The 22,403-nt window shown below is 36.6% G+C and overlaps 1 protein-coding gene across 1 annotated transcript in view; it reads left to right on the forward strand.

Annotated features, from left to right (window-relative positions):
- Positions 1–22,403, forward strand: part of LOC308635169 (putative ATP-dependent RNA helicase DDX60) — an 88,900-nt gene that overhangs the window by 34,744 nt on the left and 31,753 nt on the right. Inside the window, exons 18-28 of the mRNA XM_081269441.1 lie at positions 602–751; positions 2,121–2,240; positions 3,327–3,422; positions 6,409–6,524; positions 7,309–7,439; positions 7,535–7,644; positions 12,416–12,520; positions 13,058–13,186; positions 14,226–14,350; positions 17,955–18,113; positions 22,028–22,175. Of these exons, the coding sequence (XP_081125567.1) occupies positions 602–751; positions 2,121–2,240; positions 3,327–3,422; positions 6,409–6,524; positions 7,309–7,439; positions 7,535–7,644; positions 12,416–12,520; positions 13,058–13,186; positions 14,226–14,350; positions 17,955–18,113; positions 22,028–22,175 (1,389 nt within the window). The remainder of the gene's footprint in view (positions 1–601; positions 752–2,120; positions 2,241–3,326; positions 3,423–6,408; positions 6,525–7,308; positions 7,440–7,534; positions 7,645–12,415; positions 12,521–13,057; positions 13,187–14,225; positions 14,351–17,954; positions 18,114–22,027; positions 22,176–22,403) is intronic.

Genomic DNA, 22,403 nt, shown 5'->3' on the forward strand with positions numbered 1-22,403 from the left:
TCTTAATTCCATACGCATTGTCATTCGGATGCCCACTTCACTCTGGGATGTGGCCCAGATTGAAGAGGTGAGCATGTTGGGATTTCCAGTGTTCTTCCATCTTCTGCTCTTCAGGTAGGTTTACATTTCTTTTGAAGTCTACCTGCCGTCCGAGTAGACGCCTGGCATTCTTCAATATAGAAAGTAGAAGATAAGCTGTAAAGTGAAGAGTCTTTGATGTTTTTCCTCCTCATCCATTTTTCATTTCCGTCATTACAAAATGCATATTGGCTGCTCCAGGGGCCTTTATTTCTCAAAGCTAGTCTGCACTTCCTAAATGAAAACTAAGCGATAAAAATCTTCCCACTAAGATATTTCATTCAGACTTACTTTTCCAGTTTTCACACATCAAGCTTACCTTTCAGATGCTCAAGAGCATAAAAAAAATCATACCCTCTGAGAAAATGGCAGGAGCCCTTGAGATTTTCCTTTTTTCCTTGTGTCAGCAACTCTTAGTCATTCCATCAGAGGTTCAGAAAATCATATTGGAAATGTATTAATATGTCTGTTTTGGTGTATGTTGTTCATGTAATTGGAACAAATTGTGCTCTGAACCCTACAGCGAGAGCTCCTGGACGTGGTGGATAAACATGAGTCAGCGGTGATTGTTGCCCCAACATCCTCGGGCAAAACCTATGTGTCCTACTACTGCATGGAGAAAGTGCTGAAAGAGAGCGATGAAGGGGTGGTCGTGTATGTCGCACCAACAAAGGTAGCGCTCAGGAGAATGGAATATTTTCTTTCCTTCCTGAGCCTCTTTAAAAATATTGCACACAGTCACCTGGTAGATCTAGTTCATTTTATTTTATTTTGCTTTTATGCTTATGAAAGCAGTAATTAATTTTATTAAAAAATCTATGAAATAAAAGTTAAGATGATTAGATAAGTTCAAGATACTACATACTGCCAAACAAGTCTTCTAAAATTTAAATACATTTTTATTCCCACTAGTAGTATATGATATTGTACCTTCTCTTACTTGTTCCAGCCTTCCTATTGTCATTTAGTAAGTGCTTGCCATACTGATAGGTGAAACCTATCATCTCATATTTAAATTAGCATTTCTGTGATTTATGACTTGGCCACTTTTATGAATGATTTAGGGGGCAATGACATTTCTTTATTAATAAACTACTTGTGGATAAGTTTACCCACTTTTTCTTATGAATGAAAATATTATCTTTTCATTAATGAAAATTTAAAATATTTAGTGAAATATTTAATGAAAAAATATATTTTTTCTGACAAATGATAATTATGATTATTTTAATGACAATATTAAATATTTCTATAGGTTTTTATGTGTTCAAATATATGAGAATACATGAAGTGTTACTTCTAATATCTTTATGGTTATGTTATAAAATTTACATTTTAATCTGTATGGATTTTAAAAATTTGTCATTAAGTGTGATATAGATGCCAACAGGTTTGTAGATTCCACTGGCCTAGATACGTACTTGATCTTGAGGAGGGTTTTCTACTCATTCTTGTATACATTCAAACTTTAGACATCTGGGGGATTTCCCAAACATGAGGGACAAGGTACCTTGGCTAGTCCTCACTCAACTTTCTTCAACGGTAAACTTATGGTTTTTAAGTCTTGGTCATCCAACTATATTATGCTGTTAGTTTATGTTTTCTGATGTGTGGACAGCATTTATTTCCTCCTCCTTCTCCTCTTCCTCCTCCTTCTTCTTCTTCTTTGTAGATTTGACAGAATGCTTTTATTTTATTTGTATACTATGCTAAGGATCAAACCCAGTGCCTTGCACATTGCTAGACAAGTGCTTTGCCACTGAGCTACACCCACAGCCTGGCATTTCTTATTTTTATTTCAGAAGAAGACTTTTCTGTTCTACTTTAGATTGAAATTTATTAGTGAAGTGCATATGCCTAGTCCAGTATCTCAAAGAAAGTACTTGAGCACATGCTACTTAGAAAGTTGGGTAGACGAAAGGAGTTATTAAGCTTTCTGCAGTCATGGCTGGAAATACTTTTGGATATCTCCTATTGTCCCCTGAGATTTCACCTATCTCCACTTTATCATGTGACTATGGATTTGTTTCCTTGTCAATCAGGCTCTTGTTAATCAAGTGGCAGCGACGGTTCAGAATCGCTATACCAAAAATCTGCCCGGTGGTTTAGTTCTATGTGGAGTTTTTACACGGGACTATCGTCATGATGCCCTGAACTGTCAGGTAGGGTTTGTTAATTAATAAACTTGATATAAAATTATATGATAGTACTTAAGTATCTCTGATGAAAAACCTAATGCCTTTACAAGGTCTTCTGAAAATAATTTCCTTGAATTTATGAAAGACAAAAATGGCTTTAGAGAAAATGTGATTTTGTTACATTTCAAAGAGTGAGAAAGAATTCACCTTTCTCTAAGGTAATTACATCTTCATTTCAGATTTCATTTGTAGTTCATTATATCATCTTGGTTTATAAACAAATTCAAAATCATCCAGAGAATTCTCAAGTTATGAAAAATCAATTTCAATCATAATTACTTTCTCTTGATAAATACTTACTAAGTATGTTCAACATAATTTCTTAAATGTTGCATTATGGATAGTGTACCTGGAGTTAATTAAAGCTCCTATTGAGCTTGTAAGATCAGTGATTAAGACTTTAACAGAAGATGAACATGTGATTATAGAACATAGTATAGTACACATGGAATTATGCTACCTAGATTGGCTTTCAAGAAGGACTTTTGCCCAGATGTGGGAGTATGGTCAAAATAGCACCAGCTGTTAATGTCCCCAGTTCTGCCTCCATAGTCCATATTCTGTGATGTAGCTAGAGAGGGGGACAAAAAATGGGCTACTTTGGCTTGATGGCTATATTCATCTAGAATCCTGAGCCAGGTGAGCTGAGCTTCCTTCAAGTCTGGTTGATAGTTTGGCCTCTCCCTCTGCACCATGCTACATCCCTTGTTGATTCTTAGCTAATATCATTCTGACCAAACTAGGTCAGGGTTAGGTTTTAAAGAATCAAGCCTGTGACAATGAATAATTCTTCTTTCTAATCTCTTTTTATAAAAAAGAATTTAAACTTCACATCTTATATTTTAACTATTTTGGACTACAAAAACTGAAGTTTCATATGGTTCCAATGAATATCACAATATAATGAAAACAGTTCTCAGAAGGAATATTATATCCTCCTTATCAGTGTGCACATTCAGAACTCATAAGCCTATCTTATACAGTGTTATAACTATCCTGGCACATAATAAGTGCTCAAAATGTTAGTTCACATTATATTATTATTTTTAGGTGCTTGTTACAGTCCCTGCCTGCTTTGAAATTCTTCTGCTATCTCCTCATCGCCAAAACTGGGTAAAAAGGATCCGATATGTTATATTTGATGAGGTAGGTGAGATATTATTTCTCTGGGTTAATATCTCTCATACTTCATTGTATCTTCCCGTTGGCTGAAGTTCATATTAGGAAGGTACTTTCTCCTGAACCATTTCCCTAGTAGATCACAATCAGTTTTCTGGCTCCCCTTTTCTCAACTGGGCATATTGGTTCATTCGCCCCATGCAGTTCTGTGTGCAAGAGGAAACTTTCATTGGAGACTTTTGTTTTAGGAGAAACAGAATTCAAACATCCAGGAATAAGTTTCCCTGGAGAAAGATTTCAAAGTTCAATTTTTGATCTCTAAAGCAATAAAACTGGTTCTCTGCCAATGATGTCAATGACCTAAATGACTTTATCTGTCATGGTGCCAATGGAAAACCAATGCCACACTCAAAATTCAAGAAGGATAAATTTCAAAGTAGTATGTGATGAAATCTATAAGGGTTAATGTAGTGATTCAGAGGTAGTAATGTGTCCCTGGGCCGAAGAGGACAAGGTAGGGAAGCATTAAACTCAAAAAAAAAAAAAAAAAAAAAGGAGATTTTGATTATGTTGGCCACATCTTAGGAGTAGTTACCACCATTGAGGAACACACCTGGCTCAAGGAAACCTTGGACTAAGGCAGCCAATGGAATGAAGACCTCAGCCTCTTTCTCCCCTCTTCATCTGATCCCCTTCTAAGGCTCTCTGTCGGCCAAATCTAATGGAACCAGAGAACATGGGGGTCCTCATGAACATATAGGTACCTCATAGAGTTAGAGAGAGAGCAGGATAAAAAACAGTGCAGATTTATAAGTCACATGAAAAATGTTTAGCAAAGTTCCAGAGCAGCATCATTAAGGATATTTAAAGAGACTAAAATATTACAAAATGATCTATCCTTTTGCTCCAAGGTATTTTTGATTTAAAGTGGGGAAAAAGATAACAAGTTTATATGGAACTTCCATTTTCCTTATCATAAACTTGGAATTACCAAACAGATTGTGCTTTTGATTTGTGTGATCCCGATTTGCTGTATTTATTTTTGGTTAATCAGTATGTATTCTATTCTGAGGGCTTTGAGTATTCATGTTTAAAAAAATCCAAAAACTTTGTCTATGCCATTGAGAGCCTTAGATTACAGTCTTATCTTGAAACTTTGAAGTGATATGACATTGGGTATCTCTGTTTTCCCAATTTTATATAATAGTAAAAGGCTTTGAAACCTAATATCTCTTCTGGTAGTCAGGGAAAAGTGCTAACTAACCAGTGCAAATATATTAGTATTTTATAAAGCAGTGTGTCATCTGACCAGAATAAAAAAAATGGGCAGTGCAAAATATGTATGTGTGTATATATCCATACTTATGTTTACATCTATATATTTCAAATACCTAGCTCTCATAGTAAATCCTTTTCAGTTGATTGCCAGATACATAATTTTAATTTGCTTCATTAAGATCACATTTGAGAATCTTTCTTGAATCTAGTTTAATTTGTCAAGGTCAAAAGACATCCATTCATTTATTCAGCAAATTGTTATGGAGTGCCTCTTTAGTGCCCCATCTGTGTCCATGCTAGGAATACCCAGGTCTAAGGTTACAGTTTAAATGAGAAAGAGAGATTAAACATGTAAGCACACAAGTAACTGAAAACCCACATTGGTACCTACTCTGAAGAGAGGAGTGGCTAACACCTGAAAATTGGAGCAGAAATGTGGGAGCATCTCCTTGTCATGATCATGATCCAATGTCTTTTTTTTTTTTTTTTTGACTCTTTCAGCTATCATAAATAACCCTGAACATCTCACTGAGTAGGAACTGGGCTCTGTCTGGACAGAATGCTTACCTATTTTGAATGTTTCAATTTGATAATTTATGGGATCTAAAGGCAGGGTGTGTTAGGAGCATGGCTCAACAATGGGGGTCAGAAAAGTCATTTTTAAGGAGAGAAGTGGGGCTGAACTCTGTAGGCTGAAGAAGAGAAAATAAGTCATAGTACCCATGGTAGAGAGTGGCTTGAGATGAATCTAGAGAGGCAGCAGTAGCCAAATAATGCCAGGCTTTATATATTGTTTTACTGAGCTTTTTTTGCTGCTGTAACCAAAAGACCTGACAAAAACAATATAGAGGAGAAAAGGTTTTCATAGACGGTTGGCTCCATTCTTTGGGTTCAAGGCTGAACATCATGGCGGAGAAGTGTGGTGGAGAAAAACAGCCCAAAACAATACCAGGAAGGAGAGAGAGGGAGAGAGGGAGGGAGGGGGAGAGAGAGAAAAAAAAAAGAGAGAGAGAGAGAGAAACATGCATGTGCTCATGCTCTGCTTCACAAGGACAAATATATACTCCAAAGACACACCCCCAGAGACCCACCTCCTCCAGCCACACCCTACCTGCCTATAGTAACCATTCAGTTAATGCTCATCAGGAGATTAATTCACTGATTGGGCTAAGGCTCTCATAATCCAATCATTTCACCTCTAACCCTTCTTGCACTATGTCACACATGAGCTTTTGTGGGATACCTCATATTTAAACCCTAACATGCATCCTATTAAAAAATTTTTAATTAGTTCCACATTCAATGGAAAAAAAATATGGAAGAAATTTAAAGGGACATGGCCTAATGTAATTTGTCCTTGAAATGTATGATTTTGGCTGTGAAGTAGGTCGCAAGAAGGGAAGGTAAGACTGTGGTTAGGAGAATATGGTGGTTGTGCAATTAAAATGTAACTGCAGCTTGTTTGGCAGTACACATAGAAAGGCATAGGTTGGAAAGATAGTTTTGAAAGAAAATTAAAGAGTAATTATTGGTGGGTGGTTATGGGGATTGAGGAAAGTTTAGGTGACAAGATTTTCTATTACGTGGATTTTCCAATACTTCTTTAAACTTGGCATATTGATTAAAGGCAATGGAAAGTATGTATGATGATTTTAAGGTTTCATGTTTTATTTTCATTTGCTATTTTTTATAATGAACTTTTCAGTTGAGATTTTTTTTTTTTTTACTTTAATAGGTCCATTGTCTTGGTGGAGAAATTGGAGCAGAAATCTGGGAGCATCTCCTTGTCATGATCCGATGTCCTTTTTTGGCTCTTTCGGCTACCATAAGTAACCCTGAACATCTCACTGAGTAGGAACTGGGTTCTATCAGGACAGAATTTTTACCTATTTTGAATGTTTGAATTTCATACTTTATGGGATCTAAAAAGTTTCATGACTTTGTTATCAACTAATAGTTTATCTCTGGATCTTGAAGATGATGTCTGTATAGCACTCCTGACAGGTGTTAGCCACCCTGTACAAAGAAATATGAAGGACTCCTCCAGCCAGATCGGCAATTGAGTAGGGAATTCCCCTTCATACCTCAAAAAATCTTAAGAAGAAATGATAGATATATCTTCCTATTTTGTCCTTCACCAGGAAACAAACAAACAAACAAACAAAAAGGCATACTAACAGCCATTAGCCCTGAGATCTATTTTCCTAATTTGTAGAATTGTTTAGAAAGATTGCTTTACTAGTTGGAATAAAAGATCATTTTGTCACTGGGGTTTTTGCCAACTAACAACAATTATAATAAGGTATTCTATACCTCCTATTGTGGGTACTACTCTTAAGTATTTTGCATCTGCTAATTTATTTTAAAAACAAGCAACCACTATGATTTACTATTATTTTCATTATTATCATTATCAGGTAATAATGTAAATAATGTATTTTAAATGAGGCACTGAATGACTAAGTGATCAATTGAGAGTCACAAAGAGAAGTAGTGAGACTAGGATTCCATCTAACAGAGTCTGGCTCCTGAGTCAATTTCCTTAACGGCCCAGGAAATTTGCTTTACTTAAACTTTTTAATTTGGGAAAATGTTCCCATTTTCTACCAAAATAATATGTAGATTTAATTTTTAGGTGGTTACAATCAGTAAAAAATTACTGGAAAGAAGAAGATGGTGTAATGGCAAGAGGAATTGCTTCTAAGAAAAATGCCACTGTTCCCAAAGACCACTGGCAAGCCAAACAGTCATATAAAGTTAGACTTGGTATGTTTGATATATTCACATAAATTTTCTCTTTCACTTTAAATTATTCCAGACATTGTGTTTTCATTATAAAAAATTCTTGCTCTTAATTATAGTGCTCTATGGAGAGAGATACAATGATTTAGAGAAGTACGTATGTTCAGTAAAAAATGATGACATTTGTTTTGATCACTTTCACCCATGTGCCTCATTAACAACATATCATGTAAGTAATACTTCAGCCATATTTGCTTTGAGTAATATAAATTCTTTGCATATATTATAATTGAAAAGCTGCCTATTTTAAACTTAATCAGTACATGTGAGATCTGATCATTATGAATTAGGTTAATTGAGACAAAGACAGTTCTCACTAACATTGCGGTATGATTTGATAGTAAACCAATAAGGCGGAGCCTTAAAAGGATTTCAGCTAGGGTGTTGGGGTATGAGTCAGGAATGATTTTTTAAACTTTATTTTTGCATATTTCTCATCCCATTCTCATAAATGGTCCACTTAAACTCCTATTTGCCTATCTGAGTGATAATTAGTCAATAGTGTGTCTGCCTTCCACAACATGAAAAGTTAAACATATCCTACATATTAAGCTTCCTTATGCATATCCCGGTCTTTCCAATACATTAATTGTTTTCCTTTGGAGAGGGATGAATGCATAGTTCTGTAGCTTCACAATCCAGGTCTTCTATGACGTCACCTCAGTATCTTTTTCACTCATCTATTAGGTGTACCTTACTCAGAAGCCCTCATGCTGTACATTGTTACTAGAATATTTCACCCCAGATGCCAAATGCCAGTGATCTAGATATCATTCTTTCATGGCTCTTCTAATATGACACATTCTCAGAATCCTTCAGTGACTCCCTTAGCTAGGTCATCTTCTCTCCACAGCCTCTTGTTGGTGTTTCTTATGTGACACCAACCAGCTTGCTGCTAAAGTAGATTACATTCATTTCTTCCTTATCTTTGTGGGATAAAGACACATTTTATGTTCCTGTGGTTCCTAACAAACTGCTATGTGTGTTAAAAGTACTTACTCAGTGTGTGTTAAATAAGGATAGCCAACCAAAATTGAGCATTTGCTTCAAGTTCTCATTTCTAAAATGGATAATTCTGCCTATGCCATTGATTTGTATTGAGAGTTAAATTAGAAATATTGTATGTAACAGGCCTATCAAAATGCCTGGCACATGACTGTGCTTCAGCTGTTAACATGATCAATTAATTATGAGCTTATAATTGTTAATTTTAAAGATCCATTTAGCAATTCTATGGCTAAAAGCTAGGAGTTCAGTTGAGTTGTTTTCAAGTACACAATAACTAATGAACAGGCGAAAATTGAGTTTTACATATTTCACCTCTTTTAGCCATCATGATTGTATGATAGATGTCCTGTTACTATTTTCATTTGACAAATGAGGAAGGTCAGGCACAGAGAACTCAACCAACTTACTAGACATTGAATTGCTAAGTGGGGCCAAGATGCAATCTCAGACAGATGGATTTCACCACGCTTCTTTGGAGTATATATTGAACAAAATCCTGAATGAATGAGATTCACTTTATAACCTTCATGCTATGTTACCATGGCTTCCAAAAGTAACTAAATTCATGGGAATGATGGTAAATTTCGAATAGGATTTTATGAGGGGAGCTTCTTTTTATTTTTGACAATTTTCTGGCTAAAATAAAAATAACATTCCTGTGACTTAATTCACACCCCAAACCTAGAACATAGACAAAAATCCTAGACTTAATGATACAATAATTCCCTCCCTCTCTCCCTCCTTCCATCCATCCTTCCCTTCCTTCTTTCTTGCCTTCTATCCTCCTCCTCCTTTCTCCCTTCCTTCTTCCCTCGCAGTCTTTCTGATGTACAGAGATTCTCTGACATTTTCATCATTACCTGGTATTTTAAAACAGTATAGTACTCTAAAAATACTTGTTTTTTATAAAATTGCACAAGGCTATCTCTTTTTTTAAAAATATGTTTTTAGTTGTAGGTGAACATACAGTGAGTGTCTTCATTTATTTTTATGTGGTGCTGAGGATCGAACCCAGTGCCTCACTTGGGTGAGCCAGTGCTTTACCACTGAGTTACAGCCCCAGCACTCACGGCGGGTTATCTTAAGCAGCAATGAGTGTTGTGGTTCAGAGTACATGCTGAAATGGTCATTCTGGTCCAAGTGCCTTTCCTCTATTCTCAGCAGCTATTAATGGAGTAACTGGAAAGCGAGGGAACTGCAGCAGAGTGCTCTGACCCCATATGACTTTTGCAAAAGGCATGCTGTTGTAGGAGTCTTCTTAAGACTCCTAGACTTTTGCAGGAGGAAGGCAGGGTGAATAGATCCAAAGGCTTTGGCATTATTAGGTATGTTTTGACAACTGTGTGCATAACATGGGTTTATATAGGACATTTCCTAAAGTAGCAATGATGAAAAAATTAATAGACTCCCAAAGGATAAATAGTTTCTAACCTTGTGTTAAATACTTCAAAGTAATATGAAAGAACTGAGAAGTAAGAAGAAAACATAATAAATTCTGACAGCATAGAGAGAATAACCATCCATCTTGGTTCTTTCCTCTTTAGCTGTATCAGAAAAGTGATTTCAGAAGGGAAGGGATGGGACAGGACAAGTGAGCTGGCCTTAATCCAGCTGCGGCAAGGGATTACCCTTACCCCATATATGACTTGCTTCTGGCTAAGCACAGCCTTGTCTGGCTTTTGCCACCAATTGTCATGCTACAGAGGGACAGCTGCTGACTTTTGGAGAGCCAGCAGCCCAGGAAGCCCTTGAAAGAACTGCTATCTCTCCCTGCTCAGTGTGGATCAATGCTTACCAGTACTTGTGACCTTTTGGGCAATGTGGATACAAAAATAGTATATGGTAGAACACTACTGGGCTTCTAAGTAAAAGATGGTACAAATGTGCGACCATTTATTTCTCTTTATTGTCTACTGAAACTGCCTCAAGTTTCCCAGTTCATTAGTTATTGGGTAGTGGAAAACAACTAAGCTGAATTCCCAGCTTTTAGCCACAGAATTGCTAAATGGATTTTTAAAATTAATAATTATAACTTGATAATTAATGGATCATATTCACAGCTGAAGTCATGAGCCAGGCATTCTGATAGGCCTGTTCCATGTAATATCTAATTAATTCTCACAACAAACCAACAGCATAGGCAGAATTATCCATTTTAGAAATGAGAAAAGTCAGGCCTCTATAAAAGAATGGGACTTACTTAATTAGTTAGGCAGTATAAGTAACCACTTTCACGTAATAGTTGATAAAAGAACAAAATGGCAGCATTCCAAAATACTATGTTCATTTAGAATTTTGGTATAATGTAGTCTTTACCATTGAGTCCGCTTTAAATGCTCAGATTGAGTGGTGCTAAATGGTTATTCCGTGCAGTTTTTTCATCCTGTGATTTTAGAAGTTTAAAGAACATGTGAACAGATTTTATTTGTTTGCTCTTACCTGTCTGTAAGTGGTGGAAGTATAAGTATTTTCATTCTTATATTAAAGGTAAGCAACTAGCATTTAGAGGTTGAATTAGAATCAGACCATCTGATTAAACTCTTCTGAATTTTCCGTTCTACCAGATATCATCTCCATTTTTTTTTTCAGTTATGTTGTATTTGTAGTGGCTCCCTTAGCCCAGAACTTCCAAAACTGGATTTTAAAACAGGTTTTTACTAAAACAAGTGAATTATTGTTGATTTTTTTGGGAGAAATCTTCATAGTCTAATTGCTTTTTTGAGGTTTAACATTTTTCCCAATGAGAAATCTAAGGAATCCTATTGAATAGGATAGAAAGCATACAAAAAATTCCTCTTCTCCTTTTTTTTTCTTTTTTCTTTCTTGGAAGAGGTTTGAGGGATACTGTCTTAGGTCATTCAGTAGGCTCCTATAACAAAAATACCAGAGATTAGGTGGCTTAGAAAATAAATATCTATTTTTCACATTATACAAGTTGGTAAAACCAAGATCAAGGTGCTGGCAGATTTGGTGTGTGGCAAGGGCCCACTGTCTGATTCTTATATGGCTGCCTTCTTGCTATATCTTCACATGGCATAATGGGCAAGGAGCCCTCTGGGGTTTCTTATATAACAAAATTAATTCTATTTGTGAGGGTTCCACCCTCGTAACTGAATTACCTCCCAAAGATATTACCTCCAAAAGCCTCCATTAGGGCTTGCCTCCATTAGGGCTTGCCTCCATTAGGGCTTAGATTTCAACATATGAATTTGGAAAGGACACAAATGTTCAGTTTAGAGCAAATACCTATTAACATTTCAAGGATTAAGATTTCATATGAAATTAATTTATAATAGTAACATTTAAATCGGTAGAGCATATCACAATACAATTTTTTGAGGACAGATATTTTTATTTTCACTTAAAATATTTGTGGAAAAACAGAATGGTGGGCACATCCAAGTAGACTTAAAGTGGTCTATGGAAGAAATGTTTTGGAGTGTCTTGAAGGTGGTCTGAGAGCTTTTATCTTGAAGCTGACCTAGTTTCTGTCTTGGAACTTAGGCAGAGATTTCCCCTTCTTAGCCTTGCTCAGTACACTTAAAAAAGAATATTCATATTCTTAGTTAAATTAATTTCAATTGCAATTGCAGGGTAGAGTTTGTGTAGTCTTGTTTAAACAGAGTCCACAAATCTTTTGGCTTCCCATCACTCTGATCTGAACTATGAAAGCAGTCTACAAAAAAAAAAAAAAAAAAGTCAGCCTATGCAAAGTTTTAGGAAATAAATAAAAGCTTTTTGGTAAACTCTTTTTTTTTTCTATTTTAGTAATTCAGGGTCACTGATGGAAAGTATTTTATTAGCACTTAATACCTATCACTCAACAATTGAACATTTTAGTTTAGTGTCTCTCAATGTCTTGTAGCAAAGAGTAAGTCAGAAGATAAAATAGAAAAAGAATATTAAAAAGTTAAATTTTGTTTTAAACATAGATTGAAAGATGTGGATTTCCTTCTGATCTAACCTTTTCACCTCGAGAAAGCGTACAACTTTATGACACCATGCTTGAAACCTGGAACAACTGGCCCGATGCCCAGGTAAATAGTATTCATTGAATTAATGTCATTAAAGAGGATGGTAATACTGCGGTTTAGAATGATAAGCTCTCACCCTTTGTCACTTATATTTGACCTTTTAAAATTATTAGTGGACCCTTTCCAAAATAAAATGGCTCCTTCTCATACATTCCTCTTCCTAACACTTTATGTTTTAATAGTTTTTAATTGGCGTTTTATTTTAAATCTTGCAAATGTTTCTTCTTTCAGCTTCTGGGATATGACAATGTTTGGTTCCCTCCTATACCTTGGATTTCTGGTCTGCTGTTGTCTTTCACAACACTTGCCTCCTTGTGTCCCAATTGCTGTTTCCTTCTTTGATTTTGTTGTTCCGAACCCTTTCCTTTGAAGAGCTTTTGCATTCTCTTTGTTTTATGTTTTAGAAGCTACAGGGAGATAAAAAGATCTTCACCTCTCCTACCGCAAAAGCTTGGGTTTGCTGTCAATGAGACAGAAGTTGAAAACATCTTTAGATTTTCTGGCATATTTTTATGTAATGTTGTGGTATTTGTTTTCCAGAAACTGTGTCCAGAGAATTTCATTCATTTTAAGAATAAATTAGTCATTAAAAAGTCGGACGCTAGAAAATACGAAGAGAGCTTAAAGGCAGAATTAACAAGTTGGGTTAAAAATGGCAATGAAGAAAAGGTAATTTTCACACGTTTTTGGAAAGCACTCAATAGTCTTTATCATTTTCCTGAGTTTTAGTACTCGGTTAATACTCTTTGTGGTTTTTTTTTTAATTTTCAATATTCATTTTAGAATTTTATGTTGAACAGGAAATCTAGTGATTCAGAGATGGAATAAAAAGAGAGAAAGGAATTTGGTGTTAGCCTGATTCTCAGTGACCCCTAAAACATGACCCAGAGGCTGTTGATTCCTCTTGGGTGTTTTTACCGACAGGAAGAGGAAGAAGTGTCAGTATCCATAGTGCTCGGTGTTGATGCCTCCACAGCAGACACCTGACTCACACGAGCTGAGAGATTTTATTCTTCTTTCCTTTTTAATCTTGGATATTCTTTTTTTATGATTTTTATTTCAAATTAGAGGAATAAATGCTGTGTTAAGAACTCAACCCAGAATCATATTTTATACATATTTATTTTAAACAAGTTGATGGTTTTTATATTGGTCATATGTTTTCACAAATGGAGGTTCTGATTGTTTTAGGAGTGAAGTATATGGAAATTGGTCATGTGATATTTTTTTCTCACTCTAATTTGATTTTCTTCCAGGAAGAAGCAGAATACAATTAACTCACACTTTCTTTTGGTTGTTTCGTTCCAAAAGAGTTTTAAAAATGTGTTAGAGAGTGATTTTCCAATATGGCGGGGGGAGGAACTGGCTTCCCATAACCTTCTACCATAGTGGAACAAGCATTAATTACTGAGCCGTCCTCCTCTTTCTGACAGATTGAGCTGCCTTAGAAGTTACACATTGTGTGTGTGTGTGTGTGTGTGTGTGTGTGTGTGTGTGTGTATGTTTCTAACAAATCTTTGTTTTCTAGTCTAATGACTGCATATTCCTTTGGAGGTTCTTGGCGTAGTTTCATAACATAGCCTCTTACGACTATTTTAAGGAACCATGGAGAAGGATAAGATAACTATGGAAATATTTTTGCCAGAAATAGTAACTTTATTCTTTACTATGCAGAACTAAACACAAATGTGTTTTATTCCTTCCACAGGCCAAAGAGGTACTGAGAAAACTGAGTCCTCACTCAAGCTCTTATTCAGGAAATATGCTACAACTATTTCCACTTCTTGTTGAGAAGCTAAAGACAATGGGGAAGTTGCCTGCATTGTTCTTTTTGTAAGTTATTTAATTTAATTTGTTCTTTATTTAAATTTATATTAGACTCATCCCTTTAAGGGAGAGTTATACAAAATTCAATGCTGTAATATAGTATTTATTATTATTTTTGGTGCCCATTTTTTTATTCAAATGCATGTCGTTTAAAAATAAACCTTTCTAGTTCGATTCTTACAAAATATTTTAGTTGTGCTATTACAAATTGTCTTCTTTATTTGCTTTGATATTTTTTCTTTTTTTCTGTAAGCTTTTTATTACTTTATTATTATTGTTGTTGTTATTTTTAGATCTTGTTAACTTTCAATACATACCTAGATCTTTTATAAAACAAATTGAATGTACATGCACACTACTGTCTCACATAAAATATCTTACAATATGCTAGATTATTTATTGGTAGGGTGTTTTAGTATTTTTAATTCATAATAATGAACACTATCACCTAGAGGCATTGATATCTTGCTAAATTTTATATGTTATCATATAACATAACTTAAACATAGGAGTTCAATTAGTCCAGCATCAATGTATAATTTATGTAGTTGATCATATTCTGTATCCTGGATAAACCTTGATAATACAGTTTGGGATCAGCATAGAATACTTGATTCACTCTAGATACTTTCTAACTATACTGAGACCATGAAATCTTTATATAAACAAAGACATGTAATCTTGTTCAGATACTGAAGTTTAGTGTAATTTGTTCACATATAAATAGTAATGAATCATTATTGGTAGTGCACATTCACGATAATGATGATAGGTGAATGTAAGGCTGTATTTGGAAATTTTAAGGGTTACAATAAAAATCACTACTTTTATCTTCACTATTGGGACAAGGAAAATCAATTTCTGCACCATGAAGAATTCATACAGCTTACTTCTCTCATTTTCAAGCATCACTATGGATGTCAGCGAGACAAAAATCATTCTGTGTCTCTGGAATATTTATAAATGCCTGTCTACAAAATAGAAAAAAAATAAGTGTTTGTTTTCATAAACTTATAATGCAGGGGAGGCAACATTTTACCTCTGTCCCCGTAGGTTTTTTTTCTTGCTGGGTTTGTGAATTAAATGGACATAAGAAATTTCAATGGGAGAAAATCCTATAAATTAATTTAAATTTTATGTGGCATAGGATCTTTCATAAGGAAACAAAGATCCATAGACACAGAGCAGGACGCTTGATGCTGAAATGGGCAAAGAGTAAGAAGTTGTGAAAATGTGACCTGAGCAAAAGGGATTGGGTCGGGGTGATTAATTGGGTGGAAGATTGACTAGCAGGATAAGGGTTAGTTCAACCAATTTTATATGAGATTTTCATTGGCTTCAACTTCTCATCCTTGATGATAAGAAGGTTATTTTTTTTTTTTTTTGGTATGAGGAGAATGTCTTTCATGTGGGCATTTGGTCTCCTACTTTTATGAACACATTCTTCCACCTGCTATTTTTCAAGTGCCTTTAACTCAAATTAGTTAATATGCTAGAATAGTACAGTTTGGGGTGACATGCTTTGAACATCTGGATGTACATAAAGTACTCAAAAAAAGAAAATATTTCACAAAACATCAAAGGCTTAATTCTGCTCAAGGAGTTAAAATCTTGGTAACTTTCTATGGAATCTTGGGTTCTCTACAAATTAAATTGTGAAAATCCTTGGTCTTATGCAGTGTGATTTAGTCATAAGTAGTCCTAACTTCTCAGAGACCTGAGAATTTGGGCTCAAGTTCTACCTCTAAGAGCTTTTCAAAGAGTAGTGTAGCTGTCAACTTTCTATAATCTGGTCTCTGAAAAAAAAAAAACGTGTGGAACCCGTTATTTGGGCAACATCGGTGTGTGCTTAAGGGCATACACTTCAAAGCCCGGCCCAAGCTTGAATGCCACCTCTGCCCCCTATTAGCTGTGTTACTTCTGGAGGATTTTAAGCCTTAGATTTCTTATTAGCTGTGTTAATACATGATGATTTTAAGCCTTAGATTTCTCATTTGCAAGATGAGATGATAAAAAACCATAATGCACAGGGTTGGGGTTAGAATGAAAGCAATTATTACACTACTACTGAATATTATTGGCTAAGGTCCAATTTTTATGTTGTATTCATTCTATATAGATAATCAGAGAGATTTAAAAGACAAAATGATGTCTAAATAATCTAGTATTTTTAAAAAACATATGCTTAGTTCCCAGTAACTTACATTATTGCAAAAAGAGAAGCATCATAACATTATAGTTAAGAACATGGGTTTGGAGACTAGACTCTTCCACTGTCAAGCGGGATACTCTTGGGCATGTCACTCAATCTCTTTGTATCTCCCTTTGCATTTGCATAATAGAGACAGTAATAGTGCCTGAACTAATACATTTAAGCCACTTAAAATAATTTCAGCCACTTAAAATGGTATATGACAATAGTAAGTATAATATAAACATTTAATATTATTATTTTATTGTCTGAAGTTTTAAATGTCTTGCCATATGGCATAGATTGTCATTTTCTTAGTCCTTACCTCACCAGTGTGCCAGTTTATTTAATTTTCACTAGCTAACAATATTTCTTTTTTTAATTTAATTTTTTTAGTTGTAGATGGACATAATACTATTATTTTTATTTATTTATTTTTATGTAGTGCTGAGGATTGAAACCAGTTTCCCACATGTGCAAGGCAAACGCTGCACCACTGAGCCGCAACCCCAGTCCACCACATTTCCTTTTAATGTTAACTCTACAAAGACTTTGCTAGAAAAGCCCTGTGCCTCACAACTTAGACTTTAAAACTTTATTATATGACCCAGACTATTATTTGCTATAATAAGCTCTGGCTGGAATAATGATAATGCCTAGTGATTACTTCTGGCTACAGCATTTTCTAACAAGTTTAAGTAGCAAAATAAAAACTTTCATGAATTTTATTTCAGGATTCCTATAGAAAGCCCTAGATTCTAGATGCTGGGAAATGCATGTGATGTAAACATAGGAATACATACTTTTACTTAATATTTTATTTTTCACTTATGAGAATTTGATCTTTAGCCATTTTTTCAATTAGTAACCATTTGGTTCTCTTGTATCTGATCAATTAATTGAAAAAATGTCTAAAGATCAAATTTACATTTCAAAAGTATAAAGCCTAGACCTTGGAGGCATTTCTGGATGGTAGAGGCACAACACCTGGTTTTATCTGATCTCTGGAAAGAAGTCATCATGTTACAAAAGTCAAGGGTGAGAACCTATGATTCTTTCCAACCTGCCAAAAACAAACCTTTTGATTGCCAAAAAACATTTTCTCCCCCTTAATTTCAGGCAGGGTTGGGAAGGATGGAATACCTGTCTCTCTTATGTATGTAAATGTTCTCCCCCGGAATGTCTGACGACTGTTACGGGAAGAATTCCCATGAGTGATGGGGGATGAGGGGAACAAAGGAGTTAACTAAAAAACTTTAGTGGATCCACAACATCTTGTGTGTAATTCGTGATAAAATTCAGAAACATGGGCTTTAAAAACCAAACAGGTATGTGTTAGGATAACAGCAGTAGATGGAAATAGGATTTGAATTTTACTTATGATATTATTTTCAAGGCAAGCATTCTTCTTGTTTCCAGATTCAAAATAGGAGCTGTAGAAGGCAGTGCCAAAAGTGTGAATGCTTTCCTGAAGAAAAAGCAAGAGATGCAAAGGCCCCCCAAAGCTGATAAGGAAGCCCACATCATGGCTAGCAAACTTCAAAAACTTAGAAAGTCCATGGAGAAACAAAAGCTCCTGTAAGTATTTCACTAAATGAGTTGGTCATCGGAGAGTTAAAAATACCTCCCATGGCCCAGTGGGAAATACACTCTGAAGGTGCTCTGCAAAGAAGTTCTACTTACTGTTTGGACTTATTTGCAAATTTGAGAGGGAGAATGGGGTAAAGTTAAGTGACCATTATCATATATTCCTGGCACAGATCAGTTTTATTCAAGATTGGGAGAGACAGGAGCACAACCCATCCGTCTGGATAGCTTACATAACCCTGGGTAATCATCCCGCAAAAGAAGCACATCTGAGACATGTGTGAATTCTTTCTCTCAGTCGGTCCTCAGAAGACTTAAAAGTTGCCTGAATATTTTGTCTCAGGTCAAAACAAAGCATCACAGTGTGATTCTTTGTATGAGCTGGGGGCTGGATTGATTGAGATGCCAGTTATCTCAAGGGCTTTGTTACTGTCCCCTCTTCCTTGCTCTCAGTGTCTAATTCTGTCACCTCCAGGGCCAGCACGTGTATGCTCTCCCTGTGGTCCTCTCCATCTTCAGTCGCTGCCTGGTTTAGGTCTTCATCATGTCTTCTCTGGATGATTGCACAGATCTACTTTTCGATCTTGATTTCAGATCTTGATGTTCACAATTCTTCACTCTAACCCACAAATGTTCCTGCAAACATTCAAATTGATTAAATGACCCCATGCTCAGTGTTGTTCCTTCTTACTTGCTTCACCAGTGAAGTCTAAGCCCTGACTATTGTTGGTATGCCAACATGTTGATACTGCTGGTTACTGGTGATGAGTTCTCCTCTCTCACCTGTTGAAGTATGACATTAGAGAAGCACATGCAGGCAAGCATATAAAGCACAGCTTATTTAAAAAGGGGTAACATAGACATCTCCCGGGAAAGAAAAAGGGGCCTGGTATCCCAAGAAGTGAGGGGTTTTGCCCTTTTTATATGTCTTAGGCTTCCTTTGTTCTACTGCTCTCTTTCCCTTATCTTTCTCCTTCCTGCATATGTGACTAGGCCTAGGAAATGCTCGTTGGGCTGGACAAAAGTAGGGAAACAGGTGGGCTGAAAGGCTGGGGAGGAGTGATCCAGCAGGATCCCCTATAGGGAGCGACAATACCTAGGACAGGTTACCTTAGCTACAGGTAGGAGCAGGGGCAGGTTCTTGATAAGGATGGAGAAAGGGCTCTGAAGGAATTAACATTTCAATCCCTCCATTTTTTGGATCCGACCCTTGCCTAATTCTGGCTTCAATGTTTTAGTCTTTGTCTTTACTTCTTCCCACCACATCCCTCTAGAAATATTCAACATTTATCCTTGTCTTCACATGACATTCTCTTTCATCTCATTCCTTCCATAAACTGACCTATCTGCCCCCAGTGCCTTCCTTCCTGTTTGCCGACTAAACATGGACTAAAAATATTTGTCATTATTTGCAGAACTCTGATTTATTTGTTTATTTGTTTACTTATTTACTTATTTAATTTGTCCCCCAATATTAAAAATATCTGGTCCCAACTATTTTAGATATGGGTAACTCAATCTTCATTTCTTTTCCTAAATTTTAAGCTTCTTTACAACAGAAACTATATATTTCCTCTTTGTACCTCTATGCTCGACACAGCCTGGCAGATAATTGTTCCAGAAATATTCCTAAGAGAATAGTGACTGTTTCCCTTCAAATTGCAACAACTTGTAGAGCATCTCGGATTTAGATATTCCATATCCTAGAGCAAGCTAGAACGTGCTGCTGATCCTTCTGGTTGTATTCCCTCTGTTTTGGGTCCCTAGCAGGAGGAGAGTAGATGAGTTTAGCTGGGAACAGCGGGAGGCTTTCTTAGCACCTTTCTTTAGCTCTCCAGGAGCCATATTTCAAGATGGATTTAGAGACCAACAAGTCAAGCTATAAAAATTACAAGCTGTTTCAGTGTCTTATTCAACATTATTGTTGTACTGAATGTAAGGAGGGATTGTCTTATTTATTACACGTTAGAGAGTACCACTGTGACTCTCCTCCAACTGCATCCATTTCCATGGAAGGAGGACCAGTGGAGCTAAGGAGACATGACCACCCAGAGCTCATTGTCTCCCTTTTAAATTCTAGGTTGTTCTGGGGCTATATCTGTTAAGGTAGAAGGGTAGAATGCATTATATTGGATAGTTTATTATCTTGATTAAAAACTTATGGACAACAATATGTGGGCCTCCATAAGTGCTTTGCCCCATATTGTGCAAACATAGGGCTGGGACCTTTCATAGTCATACTGTTCTCTCCTGAGTTAAAGGTAACGTTATCTAGAGGTGAGGATACTGACTGATGGAATACAGGTAAGCTCACCTTCTCATATTTAGAATCTCTTGTGTACAGTTGAGGGACAAACTAAATAACTCAAAGAAAATAATCGATCTGAGTTCATATAAAAGGCTGTTATAAGCCTGCATGGTGGCATATGCCTGTAATTTCAGTGACTCAGGTGGTGGAGGCTGAGGCAGGAGGATTGCAAGTTCAAAACCAGCCTTTGTGACTTAGTGAGGCCCTAAACAACTTAGCGAGACCATGTCTGAAAATAAAAAATAAAAAGGGGTGGGGTATGATTCAGTGGTTAAGCGTTCTGGGTTCAATCCCTGCTACCAAAAAAAAAAAAAAAAAAACCAAAAAAATCCAAACCAAAAGTCTATTACGTTGAGCGGTGGTAGTGGAGAATATAGTGTGAAGACCCAAGAGTCTAAGGGTTGATGGAGGGGTGTCTTAGGTCAGATGCCCTTAGTGGCACATGATGAGATGGGGTGGGTATCTGTGTAAGTGCTTCATTGATGGGGTGTGCTCATGAGCAAACTGTAACATAGAGAATGAGGCAAGCAGGAAAGGGAAGATGAAGAGGAAAAGAGCAGGATGTCCTTTCTGCTAGAAAACAGCCTGTGCCTAGCCCTTCTGGAAGCTGTGGAATACCACGGAATCCCCACCTGCATCAACGGGGCTGACATTTAGAACTCATTTAACCGAAAGTTCAGCTTGGTCTTTGCCCCCTGTGACAATCAATGCCAATTTAGTAACGAGGACCTGGTTTTGAGAAAAAGGAAAAAGAAGGTTTATTGCTTTGCTAGCAAAGGAGAAACACAGGGGACTCCTGTCCCAAAGTCTGTGACTCTCTGGATCAGGAGGGACAGGGGGGTTTTAAATAAACTTCAAGGGTTACATTCTGGGTGCGCTCTGGTAGGGGTCCCAGGGTTCCCTGTCTGCATGTTAGGATTCACTTGTTAATTTGGGAGATATTCTCTTCCCAGATCCTCAGCAGGCATCCCCTCCCTGCAGTGGGTGTGTTCAAGGGCAATTAACTGTCTCCCCAATCTTGTTAGCCAGGGGGAGGGGGGAGAAGAGAGAAAAAAACTTAAAAAAAATAAGCCTTAGAGCAATGAGGGCTATATTCAGGAGGTGAAGGTACCACTGTTACACTCATATGTGTGGGCCACGTCCTTACCCTTAACATAAGCTGGAAATTTTCTGGTGCCTCTGGTCAGTTGGGGGCAGTTCTTCAGGGAATGGGTGCAGTTGGGTACTTTCAGCAACCGAATCAGGGAAGTCAAGGCCTCTGCTCTAGGATGGAGATTGACCAGGAATTGGCAAGGAGAACATTTGTCTTACTCCAAGCTGAGTGTCGTGAAGGTCGAGGAAGGGAGAAAGTCTCCATTCAGCAAGGGGAAGAAGGTCATCTGGGAGAACTGGACTTGGAGAGGCCACAACATCACATCCCAGGAAAACACATACACGTGGAGCTTTCTCACTAGGGATCTAAACTAGAGGTGCATTCGAGGAAGGAGACCGAGTCATGAGAGTACTGATGTACTCTGCAGCCATTTGGCAAGTCCTAGGCTTCCCGAGGTGGCGGAACAAGAATTTTCCTTTCTTAAAATTTTGTTTTTACAAACAGAGATGAAAAAAGCCATAAAAAACCCAGAAACTTGGATAAAAACTTTGTACATGAAGCTGAACACGATAATCTACTGAAGAGTCTGGAGAAGAACCTAGAAATCCCTCCGGACTGCACATATGCTGATCAAAAAGTGATGGACACTGAGGTCAGTGCTTAGGAGAGGGGTGTTTCTCTTGGAGATGTTATCATCCATCAGCTTGAGCGTCTTAATTATGGACAGTGTTTAAGATAATAATTAAATGTAATTCCTACCAGAAGAGAAATTTGTGTATAGAATCTGGGGCTACATGTAACTCTTAATGGCTTCCCAGTGCCTATCTAAGAAGGACAGGTAAAGGATTTACAGGTTATGTCTTGATTAATAACTGTGCAC

This window comes from Spermophilus citellus, assembly GCF_964194105.1.
Source record: "Spermophilus citellus genome assembly, chromosome: 16".
Taxonomy (NCBI): domain Eukaryota; kingdom Metazoa; phylum Chordata; class Mammalia; order Rodentia; family Sciuridae; genus Spermophilus; species Spermophilus citellus.